This window comes from Callithrix jacchus, chromosome 11 (genome assembly GCF_049354715.1).
Source record: "Callithrix jacchus isolate 240 chromosome 11, calJac240_pri, whole genome shotgun sequence".
Taxonomy (NCBI): Eukaryota; Metazoa; Chordata; class Mammalia; order Primates; family Cebidae; genus Callithrix; species Callithrix jacchus.
In genome coordinates this window covers 68,127,353-68,147,530 of record NC_133512.1, presented here as the reverse complement: position 1 = coordinate 68,147,530, position 20,178 = coordinate 68,127,353, and the positions used below count along the sequence as shown (strand labels likewise).

The 20,178-nt window shown below is 37.0% G+C and overlaps 1 protein-coding gene and 1 pseudogene across 4 annotated transcripts in view; both read right to left on the bottom strand.

Annotated features, from left to right (window-relative positions):
• The window catches only part of HGF (hepatocyte growth factor), a 75,151-nt gene extending 57,693 nt beyond the window's left edge, over nt 1–17,458 (bottom strand). For all 4 annotated transcript variants that reach the window (XM_009002557.4, XM_002751657.7, XM_009002558.4 and 1 more), the window contains exons 1-5: nt 17,314–17,458; nt 16,912–17,041; nt 9,773–9,938; nt 6,127–6,239; nt 4,328–4,442 (exon numbers count right to left, since the gene is read on the bottom strand). In XM_009002557.4, the coding sequence (XP_009000805.1) occupies nt 4,328–4,442; nt 6,127–6,239; nt 9,773–9,938; nt 16,912–16,999 (482 nt within the window). In that variant the 5' untranslated portion in view covers nt 17,000–17,041; nt 17,314–17,458. The remainder of the gene's footprint in view (nt 1–4,327; nt 4,443–6,126; nt 6,240–9,772; nt 9,939–16,911; nt 17,042–17,313) is intronic.
• Nucleotides 17,459–18,445: 987 nt separating this feature from the next.
• On the bottom strand, nt 18,446–19,818 carry LOC100389560 (zinc transporter ZIP4 pseudogene; annotated as a pseudogene).
• Between the last annotated feature and the right edge of the window lie 360 nt (nt 19,819–20,178).

The following is a 20,178-nucleotide window of genomic DNA, read 5'->3' as shown; positions in this document are numbered from 1 at the left end:
CAAGTGCTACCCCTTATTAAGCACACTCTACTTTGTAGTCTATATCTACTCTGTCCTAATAAAGAACAGAATTGCTAATTCTCTTCAATAATTTTGATCATTTTGACTGACTGAAGCTTAATGATCCCAGTTTTGATTTATAATAGTAAGCCATTGGGTGCAGTAACTGCAACACATTACCTTCACTTAAAATTTCGAGTGCCCTACTCATAGTTTTGTGACCAGCATAAAGTGTTTTAACACATCAGAAAAGCCCAAGTCTTTTTTATACTTTTGTGCTGCTTGTGATATTGGACTCAACAATTGGATATTATATTTGTCTGCCAGACTTTACACAAAAGATCACAATAAAGAATATACATCCATAGGTAATACCAGTAAACATTTTTTTGAAAATCCAGTTACATTTTTAATATTCAGTTTGGGTTTTGCTATAAAGGCTTTATTTCTACTTTTACTGAGACCTTGAGTTCTAGACAACACTAAAATTAGAGTGAAGTCCAAGGATTTTAGTCTCTTAGTAAATATAAGTATCATTTAAATGTGTTTACTATCCAATGAAGCTTCTAATAAACTATCATTTTTCACATTGTGACACAAAACAAATACAGATATGCGTCATGTACCAAGCAATATTTTGCAATTAAATTCTTTCATTTTGACATGAGTATACTCTAAAGTTAAGTCTTCAAAAAATATAAACTATTGGTCCAAACAAATATTGTTAAGAGACTTACTAACTAAACATTTTCAGAGAACCAATTAAACATTATCGACATTATGCAACTTCAACGTGTTTAAATAGTTAATATCCTTACTTCACTAGCTTTCTAAATATGGAGAAATAGAAATAAGACATGTTGTCAGACCATATGACTGACAAAAAATATAATGCAACTAAAATTCAGCATGATTTCACAATTTCTAACAGTAAACTTTTTTAAAAAGTCATTTTTCTTACTTTTTGCTTCATCATTCCAGAATAGTTCAGTGCATTTTTTGTTTGGGCCATGGTTTAAAATTTGTTTTCTTTCATTTTAAACACTTCTTCAACCTTTTGTAATAAATTTTTATAAAAATACTTTTCTGACAGAATCAAAAGTGACTTTTTTGCTTTACATGTTTTCAAGCAATCATGCACCAATCAAATTTATTTAAGCAAAGTATACTGTAGCTCTATTTTATAGAAAAAAGGTGATACAATAGAGAGGTAAGAAGTTATTATTAATCATAAAACCCATATGGTTGCCCCATATCTGTCACCTAAATAGTATATGACCTTAGTCCTTAGACAAATAATTTACTCTCTGGGTTTTAATTTCTTCACTTAAATGAATAGAGTGAACTATAATTTCCCTTTTCTATATCATTTTATATATTAATATTATTTAAGAAACCTAGTAGTTATAGCAAATGTTCAATATACAAATACTCAAGATTTATAGTTTGAGAGAGGATTTTTGACCCCTCTACACATGCACACCAAAATACACAGAGTGACACATACATACACCTTTCCAGTGGATTTGTAAAACCAAAAAGAAGCTGCAAAGTAGTAAATTAATCAGTCAACAATTTATTAGGAAAAATACAGGTAGAAAGGAAGAGAGAATAATGTAGAAATCAAAAGTACATATGGCCAAAAGATGAATAAAATTCCCTCATTGGAGTTAATAAAATTAAAATGAAGAGAAAAGATGGGCTTCCTTCCACAATTCTGAATCAATCCATATCAAATTCCTCTCTAGGACGTGAAGGTTAAAGAGCAGTCTGGGTCATCTCTTTTCTTCATTCTTTGCTGTATTTTACCTTTTACCTAAATTAACTGGTTGGTGTGTGGGTGTGTGCACGCGTGCATGCGCACGCACGATTGCGTGTGTGTGTCCCAACGTGTTTCACCTGCTTTTCTTTAGCACCCACTATTTGACCAAGAAATGAAGCCGAGCTCTGCTCTTTCTCTTATGGTTGTTTATTCAACAGGTGTTCATGAGAACCTATTACACACAAAGCCTGTGCCAGTCAGCAGATTCTGTAATAAGCATTTATTCACATATATCTTTGGTTCTCTGTCCTTGCTGTTGGCAAGGTTTTAAGAGAGATTCGTGAGGAAATGTTTAAAATTGGGTTACATCCAAATATACTTTGAAATATAAACTAGATCTTCTAGGTGCTAGCCTCCCTTTGTTTTCTTTTAATATTCACTGTGTTCCTAGGAAACTTGATTTATTCCATCATCTGATTCATTAATGAATGCTGGGTGGCCAATGAAGGATACAGATGTAGATATCAGGTCACCTGATTTTCTGGTTAAGCTTCTATACTAATTTCATCATCTATCATCATCTTTCCATTAAGCTACTTGCAAAATATTTCAATTTAGGGGTCAACAATAAATCATTCCTCCAGAAAGAAGCATATTTCTTTTTCTATTTTTTGTACAATTAATCTTTAGTCAACACTTTAAAGTGTTAAGCCATCATGCTGATATTCCAATAAGCTGCTAATTGATGAAAATTAAGTGTTGTCCTCGTTGAATACAAAAAAGAATTTGATTAATAGACTGGATCCTCTCAGTCATAAACATCTATATCACAAGGAAGTGTTCACTGGCAAAATAGCTGATTGAACTGGGAAGCCAGTTCCCAGGGAGATCTATTTCACGTTTACTCCTCCAGCAGAGAATCACAATCATGGAGAACTTAGGGTGAAATAAGATCTCTACTAGGTCAGTCCAATGCATTCTCCTGGACTAGGTCAGATTGATTTCAAATGATATTCCTTTGTTCATGAAAAACTTAGAACCACCTACTTAAATAAAATGTTTTTTTCCACTATGCAGGGAGTAACACCATGCAAACTCTCAAGAGAGGACAAAGCTAATTATAATGTTTGTTTTTGTAGTATAACTAAAATGCTATGTTTTAGAGGCATTTCTACATAATTGCAAGTAACTAATTTCTGAAAATTGTTGTTTTCTGTTATTGAAATGTTGTAGAGCTGATCAGCTTGGACACTTACTAGCTAGTGTTAATTAGGCAAAGATCATAGATTTAATCCTAGTGTGGAGCAACAAACTCTTTTTCTTTCTGAGTTGGTCAATTAACACATTTCTGTTTCCTAATGTAGAATCATCTTGCAGAATTATGTCCCCAAAATGGAATATAATAAAAAGTGGATTCAACAAGGTAGTCATCACCACCACTGCAAAAACAAATCACATCATGGGTTATACTGATAGGCCAAGTGTTTCATGCCCTAAGGTTGATAAAAGCAGAGGTTATAGAGTGATGGTGACTGGGCTGATATTCTGGCCATGCCACTTCCTAGTTGTGCATGACACTGAAAACTTACTAAGTGTTTTTATGCTTCAGTTTCACCATGTAGGTAAAATGAAACTAATAAAACTACCCACTGTGTGGTTCTTATGAAGAGTAAATGAGATTAATGAGGTATATTGCTCAGCGCGGTACATGGTAAAGTAAACTCCCCAATGCATTACCACCACGGAGAGAGCTATTTTAAACTACTTTGGTTTCTGATAAAATTGTGTGTGAAATACACCTTGACTAATACTCCAGTCAGTATTAGGTATCAATCATTTTCCTAGTGATGATTAAAACTCTCAGTCTGACGAGCCAAAGGATATTGCATTTACTCATCTTTAAACAGTATCCATCTGTTGTAATGAACACGTTTATCCTATTTGGTCGTTAGGCAATAGGTGAAATGGAAAAGCTAGTCAATCTGAAGCCTGAGCTTTGAGCAGTGGTTCTCAAATTTTTGGCTGCTCTTTGGAACCATGGGGGGAGCTGAAAAAATACTGGTACCTCTTCTCCCCTGAGATTCTGATTTAATTACTCTGTGTTGTCATCTTCTAAGTAAGACTCCTCAAGGGCTTGCAGCAAGTGATTTTAATGAGCAACAAATGTTGGGATCCACCAAGGTTAAAGAACCCTCAGCCCTCAGTAAGGTAAGAATCTTGTCTACCACCAAATTTTCAGTCAACCTCTCCAGCTGCACAGTGGTGTACTTTCTCAAAGACAGAAAGAGAATCTTTTTGAATGAAGTTTACATTATTATTTCACAAATACCGAGACCTGTAAATTGAGGCATTAAGTTAAGATATTGTTTGGGCCATATTTTATTAACATATTAATCAATCATTTGCTAAATTTCAAAATTTGTATAAACCTTGCTGTAATACAATTCAGCAAAGTTGGGTAAATTATTCTACAATTGTAGAATTATTCTGATAAGGACTAATATGAGACTGTTAACACATATAAAAGACAGAGGCTCCATCCTCTTTTCTTCATACTGTTCTTACCTGTGTTCGTGTGGTACCATGGAACTCCAGGGCTGACATTTGATGCCACTTTTAGTGATAGATATTGTTCCCTTGTAGCTTCCTCCTTTACCAATGATGCAGTTTCTAATGTAGTCTATTGAAGAAAACAGATAAAATTATTGCAACTATGCAAAACACATGCTGTATTTATCAAAGAAAAAATAAAATTCCATTCGTACTATAAGCAATCAACTCTTGAAAACTATTTCAAATAACATTGAAATTTCCTGCCTAAACCTTCTACTAGTATTTTCAAAATAACACATTTCTGAATAATCCAAATCAGATGATTGAGAAGTTTTAATTTTGTGTATATATGCATAGATAACTAGAGATTAGTCTCCTCATCTGTATACTCAGCTAGCCAAGCAATTATGATTTGCTCAAATATCTAGACCATTTTAAGAAAATATTAAAAACAGGCCGAGCGCAGTGGCTCACGCCTGTAATCCCAGCACTTTGGGAGGCCGAGGCGGGTGGATCACGAGGTCAAGAGATCGAGACCATCCTGGTCAACATGGTGAAACCTCGTCTCTACTAAAAATATAAAAAATTAGCTGGGCACAGTGGCGCGTGCCTGTAATCCCAGATACTCAGGAGGCTGAGGCAGGAGAATTGCCTGAACCCAGGAGGTGGAGGTTGCGGTGAGCCGAGATCACGCCATTGCCCTCCAGCCTGGGTAACAAGAGCGAAACTCCATCACAAAAAAAAAAAAAAGAAAAGAAAATATTAAAAACAAAAATTAAGTAATTTTTAAACCTACATTGAATTCAAAAATTACTTAAGATAATTTGTCCTTCTTATTAAAATTCTGTGGGTTTTGTTTATATATGTATATGCATGATGTAGCTTGCTTATTATTTTCCATATTTTTGCAAACATTTCTGCTGCTAAGTGATAGGACAACCAAATTGTAATAACCTATATATATTCCTACCAAATAATAGTACATGCAGTTTTTAGCAAGCTAGAAGAGAGTTTGAAGTAAGAATAGTCTTATACTAGATCATGAATTATGTTTAGGATTTGTAGTATTATTGAGGTATGTAAAGATTATCTTATTTCTACCATGAATTTATGTTTAATTTTCTTTAAATATTTACCCTATTAACTTGAAAACATCTATATATTGTAGCATATTGTTTATCCAAATGTAATATGACACAGTTGATTAACATTCTTCAGTTATTTGATTTGCTTGATTTTGCTTTTGAACAAAGTAAACACCTAGTGAAAACAATATCAGACCAGCAGAAGAGGCAATCAACCAGTAACACGGTCTCAATTCCTTCTTTAAAGATGTTCTTCAAGTATATCATGAAACATAGTCCCAACTCATTTCTCCAGAATCTCCATATTTTGTTATTATCAGTGAACATTGCTAAAATTTAGTTATCCAATCTTGTTAAATGTAAAATATTGTAGCAAACTCAAAATTTGCTGTAACATGAAGTACTCTAAACTAATGAATTAAAGTAGCACTTTCTAAAATGAACATGGAGAATGCTAGTTCTAGGAAATGCTCCAAAAACAAAAAAAAAAAAAGAGGGAAGGAGGAGTCTAGATTATAAAAAGTTCAGAAAATGCTCTCTTTAAAGTGCCATATTAAAAATAGTCAAGATACTAGTTTCAATTGTCTTAATGGATGAATTGACTACATAAAATATCCCATATATACTAGAAAAATCAGTTGGAAAGACCACTCTTGAAGGAAATTACAAACATACATTTCATTATACCTTATTTCATTATGCAATATTTAGGGAGAAATCAGTTACCTTTGTTTTCATAGAGGTCAAATTCATGGCCAGATTCTTTTCTCACTCCATTTGACATGCTATTGAAGGGAAACCAGAGGCATCGTTTTCTTGCTTTGTCAAAAACAAAAGCCCTGAAAAAAAATATCAGAATGAAAAGAAGAAATACTATTACTTATACAGTATTTAAAGAATGGGCACATGGTTCACCAAGGAGGACAATATAAAAACGAATGCATTTACATATACATAATAAAAATATGAGTAAAATTTGAATCTACAATGTTGATAGCCAAACAAGAAAGAACAAACTTAAGGTTTTGTAGGAGCATATTTAAATATCAGATTGAATACTCTTTGGAATGTTCTCATGTTATTCTGAAAGACTTGTAGAAAAATAACAGGTTTAACATGTAAAATCAATACGTAACACAAGTATTTGAATTATTTCAGAGGGCTTTATTTTCTGTAACCCCACAGCAAGTTGGAAGGTTTTATGTGAAGTTGTATAAAAATGGTATTAATTTGAGATATTTCAGTTATATCAGTTATATCTGAGATATGACTAATTCTCAAAATGTGTAACTGTAAAAAATATATTCTAAAATGATATTTTCTAAGGTGCGTTAGATCAATCAAGTGTTTGGAAATTTTTGCATATAATGTACCTTTTTTGGTGAATTATAAAACATTGCAGCTTATTAAAATAAGCTTTGAAAATCTTGAGGATAACTAAGCTAATATTTCCTAAATAGGTTTGCTTACATAAGGATTTTTAATTGAAAAAAACTAGTAATATTTGAGAATATCTTTTTGATATAGCATCTCAAAGAAAGTTACTAAAATATGCCACCTCTACTATTCCTATAGCTAAGTATTATATCAGTTTTTTGTTGTTGTTCAGTGAAAGTATATAACAAAATGATATATACTCAAAAAAGTGATAAATTTGTTTTTAAGTGATTCCATCTGTAAAGTGGGTAACGGGATTTCCAGTTTACTTATCTCATTCGTTCTTTTCTCTCATTCCAATACAATTACAAATTCTTTAAGTGTTTTTTAATATTGTTTTACACCTCCCTATAAAGTGGGCGGAAGCCATTAGATTCTATGAGTTGCGTCTTCTTTTAGGTTTGACTTTTTGTGTCTTTATCTTAACATCATTTTAGCTGTAATCTTCTTTTCAACAGCTTATTTTGTCTATTTCCTAGTTGTTTATAGCCGGAAGGCAATTCCAGTACCTGGAAATTTAGCCATTTAGTCATGGTTAAAAGAGGAAAGCTTCCTATCTCTTTCTTTTAAGTTGAATTCATGAATGAGCAATTTCCTGAAGTGCTTAGAATCAGGCATTCTTGTTCATCTTTCCTACCCAGCAAAGATGAATTCAAATCTCTAGAAAATTAATATTGTTGATATCTTCTTAAGAAAAAACAGTATTTAAGGATGTTCCACCTCACACCCATTCACTTCACAGATGCTTTCGCACACTTTTTGGTATTCTAGAAGAAGTTTTTAAATGATTCTGTTTTATATAACAAAACTTGTTATATAAAAACAAACCACATTCTTTGATTCATTAAGACCCTAAGTTCATAGTATCATAGTATGTTCATTCAATTCTATATAGCTAACATATTTAATACTTAGTTAAATACGTATCTCTCTGTGTGTGTGTTGTATGAAAATGAGGAGGATTTCACCATTGCTGGGCCAAGGAATCTTGGCTCTAATACATAATATTACCTATGGTTTTCTGCACAGGTTGCCATAAATTTGGAGATAAAATATAACTCAACCAAAATATGGTAGGAAGGTATGAAACTTCATATATATGGAATATGTGAGCACCTAGTAATTTATTAATGTTTTCTCCAGTGCAGTAAAATCATTTTAGTTCCTACTAAATAAAACAACAGTAAAGTTTTTCTTTCCTAAGCATAACGTTGACTGATGTGAAAACTGAGTGGTATCAATACTTTCCTTAACTTGTGAGTCCAAGGCAGTTTATTTTCAAAGTTAAAAATCAGCAATGAGGTGTCCTTTCTTTCCCTTTCCCCACCCTTCCAACTCTGGGAGGGGAAAAATACAACTCCATCCTCCTCAACTGCTGGAACATCCCCATGAATCTACACAGCTGAGATGTTGTTTGGGAGTAGCTGCCTCTATTGTTAACAATATTAAGGCTTTCACTGAGAAGTCAGGGAATAAGACGGTATTATCATACGAATATACTTGCAAAGTCAATTCCCAATTTCCTTGCCAAGAGCTATCTCCCTGAAATTGGCAGTTTCACTGTAAAAATTGAAAGCAGATAGCCTTTCCTCAGCCTAAAGCTGATAAAGATCTTTTCTGACAATGCTCTTTCCTCCTAGGCCCATAACATTTATTTCTCTGAAAAAGGCAAGATGAAATTAAGACTGCTTGCCATGACATTACTAACCCCTGTGTTCACATTATGTGTCAATACCTAAATGTAATTGAGTAGAATTCAATATGTACAGGATTTTATGCATGACCCTGTTTAAAAAAAGATAAAATAGGAAATGAAAGAGTGGGAAATAAATGAAGGAAGATAATGAAGAACTAAAAAAATGCGTCTTTTTCTGATAGTTTAGGAGACGATTCAAATGAAATTGTCATCCTCTTAGCCCAAGACAAAAAGTTTTATCCTTTGGGATCACTGGCAAAGTAGTAAGGCATTAGACCCTAACCTTTTTGCACCAGAGACTGGTTTCTTTTTCCAAGGGAGTGGAGAGAGAGGGGTGGAAAGGGGAGGGGGGATGGTTTTGGGATAAAACTGTTTCACCTTGGATCATCAGGCATTAGATTCTCATAGGGAGTGCCCGACCTAGATCCCACGCATGCGCAGTTCATAATAGGGTTCAACAACTGTGAGAATCTAATGCCGCAGATCCAACAGGAGGTGGAGCTCAGGCAGTAATGCTCACTGGCGTGCCACTTACTCCTGCTGTGAGGTCTGGTTCGTAACAGGCTACAGACTAGTGGTGGGGGTGGGGAGGTAGAGGACCCCTGTAGTAAGGAATTCTTCCTTATGAGGTCACACAAGGACTGCCAAAAGACATGAAACTCTCCATTTAAGTCCCCTCATGCCGCTTTAAATTGCCCCATCAATTTTCACCTGAAACTTCGTCATTGCTAGCCTCTTCTTTTAAACAGCCTCTGCTGACACCAATCTCTCTAATTTTTAAACTAATTCTCTCAACACCTTTTATTTAAATCCCTTAAAGCAATGATATAATAAAGTTGCAGTAAATTTTGGCTGCTGCCCAATTTCTGTTCTAAAAATTCCTCCATTTCTCTTGCAAGGAAAAAGAAAAGGTTACTCTGAATATTTTAAAATATTAGGGAGATCAAAGCCAATTGAATTTCATTTTAGTTTCTCAAATTCAATTGTTTGTGAGATGAGAAAACAAATTCCATGACAAAAGCCACTGTGCATTTTAGAAGATAGCAGTTTTTGCACTCTTCCTTACTCAAGCTATGCTTCCCTAAACTGAGAGCTAAGTCTTCATTTGAATTGAGTTAAATCTAGAGTCAAACTTAAAATTTTATGATCAAATCACGTTGACTACAACACAAAATACACATGATTAAAATGCATGCTATATTTGGAAAATTATTCTAAGAACAAAATGAAGTAACTTACTTGCAAGTGAATGGAAGTCCTCTATTCCTAGTACATCTATTAGCACATTCGTCTGCAGTATTCACTTTTTTGGTTTTTATCTTCAGTGATGGGTCTATTTTGATTAGGGTAGTCTTTGCTGACTTTTTAAATTCATGAATTGTATTTCTTCTTTTCTTATGTCCCTCTATTAAATACAAAATTTTTTTAAAAGTAAACATTGGAGAAATGTTTTTAAGGCTCGTATATATTTTTAAAAATCCTTAAGGATCATCTACAAGAAAATTATTTTACCTGACAACATACTAGATTTCCTGGGATGAGGAGCAGAGTGAGGTAGGGAATAGTTAAGGTAAAGAGAAGAATATGGTACTCAAGGAAAAACAAATAACTTGTCATGTAGAGTCACTCATTTACATTCTTTCAAATTAAGGCATTTTTAAAAATTAGGACAGAGTTCACACCAAAGAAATAAATAACATGATATTTTCCAAACATGAAAGCAAATATCAGTGCTAGAAACATATCATGTCATGCTTTATAATTAAACTTTTCATTTCTTTCTACAATTGGTCCTCATGTACATTATAGTATTAATTAGATAAGCCAACAAAAAGATAAGTGAGAAACTTCTCAGTAAAATATGTACAGTGGACAAATTCTTCTGACCTACTCTTTAAAGTCTTTCATATTATTCATCTTTTAGCCCCTCTCTCCTCATTTAGTGCATAAATGTTTTTTGTGCTTTTGGACACTATTTATTGGTATCACTGAACTATTTGTCTTGAGATCAAGCCAAAGGCTGTAAATCATATGTATGTAAAACTTCATCCTTTAATGTAGCAATATCATTTTTCTTCATGAAAAGTGCCTAGATAGCATGAGCCTCCTATTGAAAAACAGAACTAAAACATTTTGAGAGACTTAGTCTTATAGATAACTTTAGTGTATCAAAAACTTGTTCTCTGTAGTCTCAATTTGCCCAAAGTAGCCCCAATCTTTTGGTGAACAGCATCTTCACAATGCAGATCAAAATGTTTAATAGAATGCAGCTATTGTGTAATAAGGATATATGCGCTTGTGCTCCTCTGCCTGTCAATTCTTTTTGAACATGCTTATACCAAATGCAGTAAGGATACATTCATTTTTAAGTCAAAGAAACCAAGAAAGAAAAAAATTAATTGACCACTTAGAAGATCTCAGATTGGAAACCTAGCAGCCTGGCTTAAAAACCACCACTCTGAACCACTGACCATGCCATCTGTATCTAAGAATTGTTACTGTAGTAGCAATATGGCATGTAACATTTTCCTGAATATTTGGTTTAGAGCTAGCAGTAGAGAAGAAATGTGAACAGTAGAGACGGAAATACATTGCTGATTTGTGTCTGTGTTGAAATGTGTCAAAAAAGGAGAGTCACAATTTGTGTGCACAAAATTTGGAAATATGACTAGCAGAGTGAGGTACCAAGAACACCATCATACTCTGTCAGCAACCACCGGCTCCAGTTGATTTATGAGATAACCAGATGCTACTAATTAATGTCCATCCTAATTGAAGGCCACAATAAATTAGAGAAAACATGATGTCCTCTAAATTTCTGAATCTCCAAAATTCCACAGCACAGTCTCCAAAAGACTAATACTAATTCCTGCAATGATGCTTTCATTTTTAATTTTTCTTTGCTTTATAGGATAAAATGGCTATGGTACAACAGATACAGTTTAGAAGACATTTTAACATGAAAATAAAATCAAGCAAAAATCTGTCAACATGTTATTTATTGTGTGTAGACCAAATGCCTTGTATAACATTGGCAGACAGATGATAATTCTGGCAATCTTATTGACTTGCCAAATGACTTTATTTAATTACCTGAACTGTTAACATCCCAATTTCTCAATCTAAAATATAAAAGTTATGTTAACTTTAAACTATAACAATTAAGTAAATATTTGAAAATCAATTTGGATTTTTTAAGTTATACAAAGTTTTAGTTTTGTTTTTGAAATGTTATCCTTTAATCTCTGGCATGAGGAAGAAACTTTTATTCTTCCAAGCAAAGAAGGCATAATTCATTTCAGATTTTGGTTCCTGTTACAAAACCATGTTAATAGGTGATAAGATTTTCTATTAAGAGTTTCTCCTTCCTTTGACCTTATTACACTATTTCTAAGGTGCTTTGAACTGCTTCATAGCATAATAGTTATATAATCTCCTACATATATTTGAATGTTTCTTAAAAACAAATGATAGTTATTGATGAAAAAAAATCTGTGAAAACAACTGTTCACCAAAATAGAAGCATTTTATATACATATTTCTCAAATGAATTCTATTGACTAAAAATATAAAATTGACATTGCTCTGATGTATAATGTATTTAATATACATGTCTAAGTGTGAGGGAAAAGCATAAAAATAAATTCAAAAAGTCTAGGACAAACATTAAATGTGTAATGTATTTTAATGCATCAAATGAAACAAAATCTCTGGTCAATGTTCTGCTTTTTTCTCAATGGCATGCAAAATGAAGGCAAGCTGTGAGGACGATTCTGGAGAGCAGAGGTCTCTGTGGAATTCCTGATTGTATTTAATTCTACAGATCCTCAGTTGTCCTATTGAAATGTGTTAATGTGTTGTTGTACCTCATAAAAATAGTCTACTCTTGCTTGCTGACAAATTTTCCAATCACTACCGTTCATCTAAAGATGAAAAAGCATTTTGCAAACCAAATCTATTATTTCCCTTTACTAGATAATAAATAGAAGTGAAAAGCTTGTCTGAGGCTACAAAACTATCAGGGGCAATCAGAACCAGACACCGGAATTCTCTTCTCACTATTTTGTTCTCATGACATAGAAACTTTCCCTTTTACTTAAGTCATTTCTGCTAATCCAGTAACTAATTACTCAAAAATATGCAGTTGGAGCTAATTGTACATCATGTAATCCACACATCTATAAAATTAATTCCTTATTCAATAAAAGAAAAATTCAAAACAGAAGTCATTCAAAAACAGCATCTGAAAATAAAATTCCTTTGCTGAAAATAGTTTCAACATTCTCTTCCATATGTATTAACAACTGATGCTTGTTTTACTGAAAACAGTTAAAAGCCAAGCTTAATTTGGGAAGAAACTCAAAAATATCTTTGGATCAGATTTTTCCCTACTATTTTTTGTGTGTGACTGTTAGTTGAAGTTTATAAACAAAATATTGAAATGAAATCAAAGGGTGAGAGATCACTACAAATTTGTCATGCTTTCCTGTGCTTTAAATTACAACTCCTTTTCCTTTTCTCCCAGTAGGGGAAAGCATTCTGGAAGCTATATTTCCTGAAAAACCTGAAGTCCCTATTTTAGAGCTGAAGTCATTAGGATCCTAGTGAAAACCTAGACACAAAAAAGTAGGGTCAAATGTATCAAGGTGCTTGAAGAAAGACACATTTCTCCCCCTGGTCCGGCACCACACACTCATTTCTCTCAGTACCTCATATATTTTCTTCTCTTTGTGGACTAACCATTGACTTCAAAGGAAAATCATGCAAGGAAAGGATTTGCAGGGTGTGGAAAGAAGCAGGAATCTGGCTCCACATATTCTGAGAAACCTATCCACATGATTAGTGATTAACAGTTTGAAGTGGCAAGATGTTAAGATGAAAGTACACAAATAATGGAAGGGAATGGTTGGGACTGGAGATTGTAAACTCTCCAGAGGCCACAATTTCAAATAGAAGTCTACATTTTTATTGCTCTTATCAAGGACATGGATTTTGCAAGTTGACAATCATCTCTTCTTCTTTAAAGAAGGCAACAATATCACTAATAAAGATACCAAGAAGACCAGAGATTGTGTCAAATGTAAATCAAATGCTGGTATTTCAGAAGCAGCAGCAGCATCTCTTCCAAGGGGATTTACAAAGGGAAGTGCTGTTCAGAGTGATATGAGGAGTCTCCTTAGGTATTTTCTTCCTTCTTTCCAGTTCTTGTTTAAAAGTTTCATTCTCTAGAAGCCTCATCCTGGTCTCCACCTTCACTGTCTGTTTCTGCCTAAAACTTTCCTTTCATGCAGGAACTGAAGCAACCACACTGAAGTACAACTTCACAAGTATCTTTTCAACAAAAAACTGCTCCTATGACATTCATTTGAAAGACCACATGGTTGAGCATGACATTGAACCCTATCCATTCTACCTCATCTTACTTTTCCACTCACAGACAGTATTCCTCATCACACACCCAGTACTTCTGCCTCAAATGCTTGCCTTCTGTTGCTGGGGCAGGGGAGGTGGGTCCTTCCAGGGACATTCCTTATACTTATGAATCTCTATACTTTGGGCCACCTACGTTCCTCTGCTCAGGTACTGACTTTTCTACCATCCATCTTTTCATATTGACTTTAGTACTATGACCCTTTAACCTGGTTTGCTAGAAATGAACTCTCAAACTATAGTTCAAAGCATTTCTAACAGAGAGGTTCTTTAAATATATCTCTTAACCAAATTATTTTTAAAAACAAGTTTCAGTTGATTTCACTGTTGTCGACTTCAGTATAAATGAAAGAGGAAAAAAACAAAAACACCACATAGTTCATTCACATAGATTTGGGTAGGAATCTCAGCTCCATCCCTTAACTCACAAAGAAATAAGATAACAGGTCTTTGAGCCTCAGTTTCCTCAGGCAAAATGAGTCCAGTAGTGTCAATCTTATTAGAATTAACTAAGATGTACTTGGTTCATGCTCAACAAATGTAAGTTCCTTTCTCATCTGTTCATCTTTATATCCCCCACATACTCCTGAACATTAGGTGCTCACTTAATGCTTCTTTTGTTACCGAGGACTAGATATTTGTTTCCAGTGTAGCTGGGAGTTAATAGAGGGTAATTCTATATAGACTAACTTCTACAAACATGACTTGGGCCCATTATGTTGGATATTTCTTAAGAAGATTTTTTAAAAAGTCTCTCCGTAAAGTATTCCATTCATAGGTGGTTGTCAGCTTTTTATAGTACATACTTCTTTTCTAACAATGTTTTATTTTACAATATGGACAAATTCATAGAATAAATAAAAAATTATAACCAAAGCTAGTAACAACAACAAAAGAAACCTTTAAATAGTCAATATTAAATGACATTTAAAAAAGAACAAATTATATGTGTTCTAAAAAACTAACCGTATTTTTCATTTTAGAGGTAATTAAAAAAACACTATCAAAATAAACTGGCCACCTAAACAAAGGTGGACCCTCCTTTGATGACAATTTTAGAATTATCCACTTCAGGAATTATTCACAGCATATTTGTAATTCCCAACTGGACTCTCCTTGCCTGCCAGCACTCTTGGGCTGCATTCTGCCTGTACTCAGGAAACACAGTCATTTCTACATTAGGCAAAGTGAAATATAATTACAAATGTATGTCTCCTGCCAAAAGTTCATAATGCATGCCAAAAACAAATAGACACTGGCTATGGTTGATCTACTGTTTGGGTTTTCCACACTGCGTTCCCCTTGCATTAGCACAGATGAATTCAGGTAACCAGATTTTTCTTCAGAACAGTGACATTTTAATCTTTGAAAATGAAAACCCTCAAGATATTAGTCATTAGTTCAATTTATGCTCAAAATCCCCTAAAACAGCAGTCTTCTGTGAAGCAATTTTTTTTTTGAGACAGTCTAGCTCTGTTGCCCAGGCTGGAGTGCAGTGGTCCGATCTCAGCTCACTGCAACCTCCACCTACTGGGTTCAAGCGATTCTCCTGCCTCAGCCTCCCAAGTGAGTAGCTGGGATTACATGCCACCATGCTGGCTAATTTTTCATATTTTTAGTAAAGACGGGATTTCACCATCTTAGCCAGGATGGTCTTGATCTCCTGACCTCATGATCCACCCGCCTCAGCCTCCCAAAGTGCTGGGATTACAGGCCTGAGCCACCACATCCTGCCCTGTGAGGCAGTTTTAACATGACACATCTCAAGCACAATAACCTGCTTGATTTGAACTCACTTCTTTTTCAGTGCTTCGGAAATCTTACCTAAATGCTTTCAAAGTGACCCTTTTCGAAACAGTGTCATTTTCCAAAAGGGCCACTTCACAAAATAAAAGAAAACCAGGTGGGTTGAATGATTTTCCTTTTCATTTAGCAAATTATTGAGGTTTTTAACCCTTGTATCCTATCAGAAACTAGATCAGAGGTCTGATAAATTTCACATGTAACATCTCGAAAGATACAGCCAGTTCTCTTTTTGATATTCTAAAAAGGCCATGTCTCCATCTGGACATTTGTTCCATTCTTTTATTCCCCTGTGCCCACCCTTGATATTCACTGCCTTCTCCCGTTGGCACCCCAGCCACTACAATGATAATACAACCAAATACAGATGTTTCCTCTTGTCCTGATAACAAGGGAAACTTCCCAAAGCAGCAAATGTGGTCTCTAAACTTCCAGGCAATATGAACTTACAAGAAACTCCTCCCCAACCGGCAAATCCAAGGGAGAAAGTGGGAGATGGAGAGGGGCAGTTCTGCAGCCTTAGTCAAAGTCTCCGTGCACTGCAGTTTCAAAAGGGCAGGCATCCACACCCAGAAAGAATAAGATCTTTAAACAGAGGCTTTCTCTTTCATTTTTATGATATGCAAATACTCAGAGTTTATTCTGCCTCCTCAAAATGAAAACCTGTACAAAGTCATAATTTGGCTCCGAATGTTGTCTAGGTGATGTGGAGTAGTGGATTATCATGAAAAATTGTCCTCTGGAAAAAGATGACTTCCTGCTGGACTGACCATCACTCTCCCCTCTTCAGACCAGACCCTCTCTTTAGCTTTAAACTTGTCCAAAGCAGCCAAGTTCAGCCAGTATTAGCACTTCTTTACTATCCCATAATCCATAATTATTAGGCTAAATGGGACGGGACTTGGGTTGGAGGTGGAGGGGAGTTGAGGGAATGTTAATTATCATTTTAAATGCTATTCAAACAAACAAACAAACAAAAAAGAATGTCAAAAGAAAGCATAATGAGAGCTTTTAGAAACCTATGCTACATACTGAGTTCAGAAAGGATGCTGCGAATAGGGTAAAAAGAGGGTGTTAAAAGAAATAGGGAAGGTTAGCCAGAGAGTTAAATACTAATAATAATTATGAAGAAGAAGGAAACTAACCTGCATAGGGGATGGCGATGGGGAGCAGGAGGAGATGCAGGAGGACATGCTGCAGCAGCAGGGCTGGCAGGAGTTTGGTCACCCACATGGTGCTGCTGGACCGGCTGGCGGATCCCACTGGAGGAGATGCCTGGGTGAAAGAATCCTGTCCGGAGTCAGTGCCTAAAAGAGCCAGTCGGCTCTGAGCTGCTTTTTATTGCGATGAGCTAAGTTTGTTGTGTGATTAACTGGAAAGATCTAGGTCTGAACTCCCTCTTACGGTAAGAAACTGTTTAACAACAGCCCTTTACTCTCTTCCAGCCCCCTCCTTTCCTCACTCGTCCCCCCTTCAACACCACCAAACAGATCCCACCCCCCCCTTCCCCGCCTCCCCCCAACCCTACGCTTAGGAAAGAAACTTACAAAGAAAAGGTCACCTGGCCTGAGGCCAGCTTCAATTTGGAAGCTGGAGCTCCAGATCCCAGTGGCTCCTATCCGAGTAAGGAAGGGAGGAGCAAGGCTGAGACCAATAGCTAAATCAAGGCACAGGCAGAGGACCAATTCGCTCAGTTTAAACAGGAAAATACATGTGTTTATATATCTGTTTGGGAAAAGAGGAAGGGGAAGCAGCATAAGAAGAAAGCGAAGAGCTGTCGCTCAACCAAATGTGCCCCAGCTCTTAATCTGTTTAGTTTCTCCGCTAGAGCACTCGAGGGATTCAAAACACCGACAGTTTCCCTAGGGGTTAAGAGACCTGGTAGAGGAGGGAGGGGGGCCAGGGAGGAGAGCCCAGGGAAGTCCTGCCCAGGTAGAAAGAGGTTAGGTAAGAAAAGGGAAAAGGGTGTGGTATTGTGGGGCAAATTTCAGCAAGCAAAACAAAAGCACGCAGATTGTCAGATTAAAAAATTGCCCCTGCCCCATGGGCTCAGAGCAGGCAATTTTTTTTTTCACAAACTATGGTAAACTCCCAAAATGCCGTACATTTACCAAAAGCATACAAAATAAACTTGTCTGATTAATCTGACTTTTTAAGAGAAATTCCAAGAAATAGTCATTGTCCACTGCCTGTCCCTGACCATGTGTCTTGTACAGGCACACATGTGGGCACAGCACATATCCACACGTGTTGGTGTGTACATATGCATGCAGGACAGACTTCCACTGGAAATCCCTCAAGCTGTTTGAACTCATGAGCCTGTCTTTTCCAGCTTCATCCACCTGCACACGACAGTTTCCCAAAGTCTAAGTGAAAGGATGAAGAGCTTGTATCCAGGGGAGGGGACTCCTAGGTGTCAAATCTTTGTGAGATCATTGCCCAGACCCCTCAATTGATTCAGAGAATTTGTCTTTGCACCCCGAGATGGATGCTCTGGTAACTTTAAGGAAGAGCTTGCTTTATTTCTCTTTCTTCCCCCTCCCCCTCCCCCCCACCCACCATCAAGGATGAGTGTTTTTATTGGAGTTGGAACTGGAAACTCTATAGGGGCTTCTGGTTTCTGGGCTGTATGTTTGGGTGTAGAGTCTTGAGTCAAAGGCCGGGGACTAGAGCAGGGTATCAGAGGGTGATGTCATCCTCGTACAGGGACAGCAGCAGCAGGACAGTCCAGCCGCCCAGCAGGCCCACGTTGTACAGCAGGAAGAAGAGCCATTACCGCGGGTCCCGCACTTTCAACATGACCGGGAGCCTGTCGCAGAGCCCCAGGTAGAGGAACAGGCCCATGGCAACCGCCAGGATCCAGGCCTCCTCCACTGTGACCTCCACTGCTCCACTGTGACCCTGAATTGCTCCAGGCCTCGCTCTCCTCGCCGACTCCGATCGCCGAGTGCCACATAGAGACTAGCGAAGGCCGTGAGCGTGAAGGCCAGGTTCAGCAGCAGCGCTTGGCGCATGGACAGCCCCGCGTGCAGCAAGGCCGCGAAGTTCCCCAGCCCGTGAGGCAACTCGTGGCAGAACACGGCCAGCGAGGTGGCCAACCCGGTCTTCCAAGAGGACGCGAAGGCGGCGCCGCAGCCAGCCCAGCGGCGAAGCTGTGCACGGCGTCGCCCAGCCTGATCACATAGGGCAGCAGCCTCGACTCTGGGCTCAGTCTTCTGGGCTCAGGGTTCAGCAGCTCCGGGCTCTCCTCCGCCACCAGATTTGCGCTTTGTTTCTGATGGATGCTGAGGGATACCTGCCCCTGTGTCTCTCTCGGATGGATATTAGTAGGAAACGATGCCCCTGGCCACAGAGGAAGGGAAAGTGGGCCGAATATGGGAATGACAGGCGCAGCTTGTAGCTCTACAGAAGTGATTGTGGGGCAGAATTCAAGACATCCACGGAACAGCCTTTCCTCCACATACCGCCTTCATTCGTCCTCCTCGAGCTCCCCTACCCCCACTTTCGGGGAAAAACAACCTGCCTGATAAGTCTCTGAGGTTGTGGGATATCTAGAGATGCTAGAGATTAAGATAATTCTATTTATATTACCCTTTTCTGTTGCTAATCTTTCTCTTTTATCATTTCCTCCTGACTTAAAAATCATTTGTCAGCCTCTCTCTGGTGTCCCCAGAATCCATTTTACTTTCTTTCACTGTTCATTAGACTTTTTGGAAAACCTCGGTTCTGTGTATTGCCTGACTGTGACCCTGAATTGCTCCACTGCATTTCTTGTACTTTATTAGGGTGTAGGGGCTCAGAAAACGATACCCCAAATGAAGGCCTCAGAAGCAGACCTGTCTGATCTTCTCCTGCCCTCCAGTCTCGGGCCCTTCATTCTCCCTCAAGACGAGCCATAGAAACTAGAATTCCTCTTTCCCATGGTGGCTCCTAGAAACCAGAACCCTTTTTCCCAAACCAGCCGTAAAACCTAAACATATTACTCTAACACCTTAACTTTCTGTTTGAAATCTGGCCATAAAGACGTTATCTGACCTACCTTGTTTGATCATGACTCCAAGAGCCCATTCCAGAGAGGGTTCTGCCCCGTACCCAGAAGGAATGAATGTTGCAGAGAGGTATCAGGAAGACTCTCATCTTCCTAGGTGTCCCCGCTCAGTCTGTTAGCATGAAGTCATACTCCTTTTGACCAGTTGTATTTCTCCACACCTGCCCACACTTTGTTGAACCTAAGCATAAAAATAGATAATTTGTTTTGTAACTTTGGGTCTTTTTCCAAAGGCTCTCATATTGGGTAAAATTATGATCAAATAAATTTGTATGCCTTTTCTCCTATGGATCTGCCTCTTGTCAGTAATTGTTTAGCAAACCTTCAGAAAGCAATGGAATTTTTTTCCCTTGGCCCAACAAAA